General features: G+C 36.8%; 1 protein-coding gene across 1 annotated transcript; it reads right to left on the bottom strand.

Annotated features, from left to right (window-relative positions):
- Positions 1 to 619: 619 nt before the first annotated feature.
- On the bottom strand, positions 620 to 4,584 carry LOC107828669 (uncharacterized). The gene is made up of 2 exons (XM_016656032.2): positions 3,534 to 4,584; positions 620 to 971 (listed from the first exon to the last, which is right to left on the bottom strand). The coding sequence occupies exons 1-2, from the start codon at positions 4,255 to 4,257 to the stop codon at positions 874 to 876; spliced, it is 822 nt and encodes a 273-aa protein (XP_016511518.2). The 5' UTR covers positions 4,258 to 4,584; the 3' UTR covers positions 620 to 873.
- Positions 4,585 to 5,128: the final 544 nt, after the last annotated feature.

Raw genomic sequence — 5,128 nt, forward strand, 5'->3', positions numbered from 1 at the left:
TACCATGCTTAGCTTTATATTAACATTGTTTCCTCGTTAGTTCACCTTCATACTTGTTCAGGTTGTTTAGTCCAGTAGGTGTCTTGACTGTCCCTCGTCACTATCCACCGAGGTTAGTCTTGATACTTACTAGGTACTGTTGTGGCGTACTCATGCTATGCTTCTGCACATTTTTGTGCAGATCCAAGTATTTCGGATTTGGTTGGTAACTAGCTAGTTGTTCGGGCTTTGCTGTGGAGACTCTAGAAAAATCTGTCGTCGCGTTCGCAGGCCTGGAGTCACCTTCTAATATTGTACTTGTACTATTTATTTCTATTCCGAAACAGTTGTACTTGGAAGACTTTCTAGTAAACTCAGTAGAGCTTATGACTTGTACTACCGGTTTTGGGATTGTAAGTTTTGTATAGAGATTTCTATTTAATATTTAACAATTTTTGGTTGAGTTTGTCATTAATTCAATATGTGTTGGGCTTACCTAGTCCCTAATACTAGGTGTCATCACGACATCCTTTGGGGATCGTGACACAGATTATCCAAGAGAGTTGTGTGCAAATATCCAGGGAACAGACAAACAGTAGACAACCTTTTACCAGTTAAAACTAACAGCAAGAGCAAGAAAGAACAGAAACTTTTTCGAATATATTAATGATTCTTGCACCCCAAATACGTACAAGGTGCGCGATGCTTTAACCAATATTGATATATTTCCTCATGGCCTATAAATTACTGATTCTATTTGTACACAGCAAAAAATCTGTATAGCCGAAAGGCGGTATCATGCATTATGCGTTCATACATGTCACTGGCAAATCTTTGAATCAGCTACAACAATACAGTCAAAACTATAAATATTATTCATCAGCATCAGCAACCTCAGGCGATCACCATTTTACAGTCTTGTTTCCTCCGCCGACATCTATGGTGCACCTTCTGTAATGTGTTCTCCCCAACCTTCTCCATCTTAGAAAGTGCTGTTAGTACAAGAGAGAAAAGGAACAAGTTAGCAGTAAAGTAAACAGAATAGGAGAACTTTTATACTCTCTTTTTTTCCTTTAGAAAGAAGTGGGCTTATACTCAATTAGCCATGATTACAAACATAAGCATGACATTAGCAAGACTGCCTAAGAATCCTTTCAGAAGCTTGTCTAACAAATTAGGCTGGCAAATAGTGGTCAACTAATTCTAGTCCAAGTAGCCATCCCATCTGTTGAGATTTCAACAAAAAGAGTCTGCTTATAGGAAAAATGGAGAAACCGGTAAAGATCCAGCTTATTTACATGGTCATTCTACATTTAGTAAAGGCATCCTTGAGCATACAACAAAATGGTAACACTGTGCCTTCACAAGCTACAAACCCCCCACCCCACCCCGCACCATTCTTTCAATTTTCTTTCACCGTGATTACCAGCATTTAACTTTTACTTTTTAATAAGTAAGGTAAATTTAATAACGGAAATAGTACCAAGTAGGTAACAAGAGGGAGTACACCATGATCACCAGCGTTTATGCCGAGAAATACAGACAAATCATTACCTAGAACCAGTAAGATAAATTTACATCAACAATATAAAAGGAAAAGGAGATCACGACGTTATATCTGGTTCCTTCTACCAGAAGAAACTGAAAGAATTTGGTTCAAAGGCCAGCCAAAGGGGGGAGTACAAAAGGAAAAGAAGTAACGAGAGAGAGAGAGAGAAAGCCAGATGCTGATTATGTTAGATTTAGTAATCGCGAGGACATGATTAAGCCCCAGAACTCAGTGAAGGACCACCCATCACCAATTAGATTTTCCGTGATATAACTACACCTATATATAGATCTTTAAGAAATCAAAGGAATTGAAAGGCGTCAACTTTACTTACTTCCGCAATGAACGACACAATACCTCCTTATGCTTCACTATCATTTTTTCCCCTTTCCACCCCCCTACTCAAGAGTCAAGGTTAATGAGTATATATAAGTAAGAGCCACCAGTAAAATAGAGCATGTGGGTAATTATGTCACACGGAAAGTGAATATATAGGATAGTTTACACACATGATTTGGAACAAATTTGTTAATAGAAAGTAAGTGAAAAGACTATAACATTTACAAATGGAATTCCTATCAATTAGAAAATAGTCTTCCTGCTTGTCACCATACAGAAATAAGACCACTTTTCAGGAAAGCAAGAATAGGAAGAGCAGACTGTCCTCAGACTATATTAAACAAAAATTAAGTTGGAAATCACAGACAGGTAGAAGAAAAAACGTTGTAAGTAAAGCAACCTTGAGCTTTAAGACATACACAAGCAAATCTCTACAGTTTGCCCATACTTTACTTAATCAGAAAATTAAATGAAACTTGAGACAATTCCACGACATACTTCTATCTCAACTCCTAAAACCAAGTTTAATCCTCCATCCCAATCTTTGGATAAGTGCCATGTACATTTATAAGTCGTAGTTTCATCTATCAGCCATTAGAAGTCCATCATTTACATATCCAAATTTCCCCTCAGTTTATGTTTACTGACTTCCACACCCTCTCCTCTCTCAATGTTCTTTCAAATACCGTCACCGATAAAACAATATATCAGCCCCAAGATGAATGAAAACGTGAATGAATTAAGATCAATAGTTCTGGCACAAGTTTGTCAGACTACTTCTTTCATTCCAACTTGCAGTACTGTAGTAGTGTTCTATAGGCAGGGTATAGCTTCTGTTGGCGAGTAGAATCATGATATATAAATCTTCCACAGAGAAACTATATGTATTGCACACGAAAAGAATGGTTATGAATTTTAAAAAAAAATAAAAAAAATCCTGTAATATTATCTTATAGGAGTTCATTGCTCCCCAAAAATAGGAGCCATTTGCATTTTCTATTTCTGAGGCTATAAGGCAGCCGTCTAAGATTTGGGACAGGATGAAACTGACTTGCCCGGCAGAATATTTTAACCACTAACTCTTTAAGCTACATCATTCTATATAAAGTCCATCTTGATAGACAGAAGATTCCACCGATCATGACAACATCCATTTGAGCCAAAGCTTGACATTTCAATGAAAAATTAACTTGCATTGGCTTTACATTGACTAGACTAAATCACATTGAGCACTTCAACCTCTCTTTTCTTTCTCATTTTCTTTTCCCAAAATGACCATTTAAATGTTTGTCTCAAAAGGCAAATACTTTAAGGAAATCTATGTACAATTCAATAGTCAATGCAACAGGCCTAAATGAAGCTAAATAGATATGGATCAACGCTTATTGCATATTTGAAGAACATGAACCGCCAAATGCAGATTACAGGATATACCTCCAAATTCGTCGCCCCAGAAAGTGGGGTTAGTTTCTTTCCCTTTTTTCTTGCACATTGACTGCTTAAATGCTTATTTTAAACGACAAATTATTTAGTATTGAAATGAAACGGATCCGAAATGGTGCAAAATCTAGATAGAGGATTCATATAGCTAACCCCAACATTAAGTCTTAATTGCATAATTCAAGACAATGGAACTACAAATGCAGATTGCAGAGTATACATATACCTCCAAATTCGTCGCCCCATAATGAGAACCGCTGCTGATCATCTTCTTCTTCATCAAACTCATCACCATATCCAAACTCCGCATCCCCTCTATAACCCGGTTCACTCCCATACCCTGATTCATTCCCCAATCCCTCAAAACTCCCAATTTGTCCCCCGAACAAACCATTCAAATTATTCTCTCTCTCACTAACCCCACCACTTTCTTTCTCTCTCTTCAAATTCCTAGTAACCTCACTAACATCCAATGTCCAATTCATATCCCCATTTACAAACAACTCTCCACTAGAATCAGTCCCAACAGCTACAGGAAAATCAGAACAAGTCCCATAAGCCGCTGATGCTCCAACAGAGCAACAACGGCGTGGGCGATGGGTCCCGCTCCGATCACTGCTCCTCCCGGAAACAGAGCGGGACCCACGCCGCCTCCTTTTACCGGCTATCAAACGGAGATTATTTTTATTTTTCTCCCGTTTGTTAGCCGATAAAGGACGATCATCATCAAATAAGCTCAACTTCGACATGTCTAGGGTTTCAATCGGGATCGAAGTAGCTCGATCCGCTCTACATTGGCGCTTAGTGTGTAGTGCAGAGTAAGGTTTTGGTGAATCGGAGGAATCTAGGGTTTTGGGATTAGGGTTTGGGAGCTGAAAGGGCTTCCATGAATGGAGATGATACGTACAGGATTCAATGGTGTGACGTGAATCTAGGGTTTTTGGTGACATTGCAGCTTCAGGAACACACACATAACACACACTACAGGCTATGTGTAGTTTGTTTATTCACACTTTCTTTATAAATGTACGGTTCGAGTCGGCTAATGAACAATAATTTATATAACTCCCTATGCACACAATAATTTACATAACTCGCATAAATCATGTACAGCAGCTAAATAAATGAATAGGAAATAATTGAATATGGATTGTTGAAGAACAAGAGGAGTGGATATTTGTGGAGTAGACAATTTGGTATCAATTTTCCAGAAGCATCTATGGATAATTGGTTTGTTGTCTTTATTATATTCGCACAATCAAAATCACGAAAAGATCCCCGCTTTTTTATTTCAGTTTCAGCCACTAGTTTTCTAGTCTACTAGTAGGAGACATGACACGTGGCAATATTTTACTTGTTGTAGTTTTTAATTTGAATGTACACCGTGTAAATAATCTTTACATAATTAAATCTCGTATAAAATAATTTCAAGTTAATTTTTATAACAAATATTATTAAGTAATACTAGTAGTAATATGGTAGCTAATTCGTTATGTCAGCCAGTAGTTTTCTACTCAAGTAGGAGACAAGACACATGGCAATATGTTGTTTTATCTATTTTTCGTGTATATTGTATCTGAAGTTCATTAAGTTTGATTAATTCAGATTTTTGTATAATATGGTAAATATGAAATTGTAAAGTGTTTTGTGTTAAAAGATTTTAAATTTTCTTGCTCGAGTTTAATTTTTTTAAATAAAAGTAAAGAAATTCTAACTTTTTCTGCCGCACCCCTCCAGAGATCAATAATTATTGATGTCAAAACAAAAAAGACGAAAAAAAAAAACGGAAAAGACAAATTATTATCTTAGGTGAGATAGTTT

The sequence above is a fragment of the Nicotiana tabacum genome, chromosome 17 (genome assembly GCF_000715075.1).
Source record: "Nicotiana tabacum cultivar K326 chromosome 17, ASM71507v2, whole genome shotgun sequence".
Lineage (NCBI taxonomy): Eukaryota > Viridiplantae > Streptophyta > Magnoliopsida > Solanales > Solanaceae > Nicotiana > Nicotiana tabacum.

Coding starts and splice junctions, on each gene's coding strand:
- LOC107828669 (XM_016656032.2), bottom strand. CDS start 4,257: ATGTCACCAAAAACCCTAGATTCACGTCACACCATTGAATCCTGTACG. Junction 972..3,533: donor ATGGGGCGACGAATTTGGAG/GTATATGTATAC, acceptor TTGTACTAACAG/CACTTTCTAAGATGGAGAAG.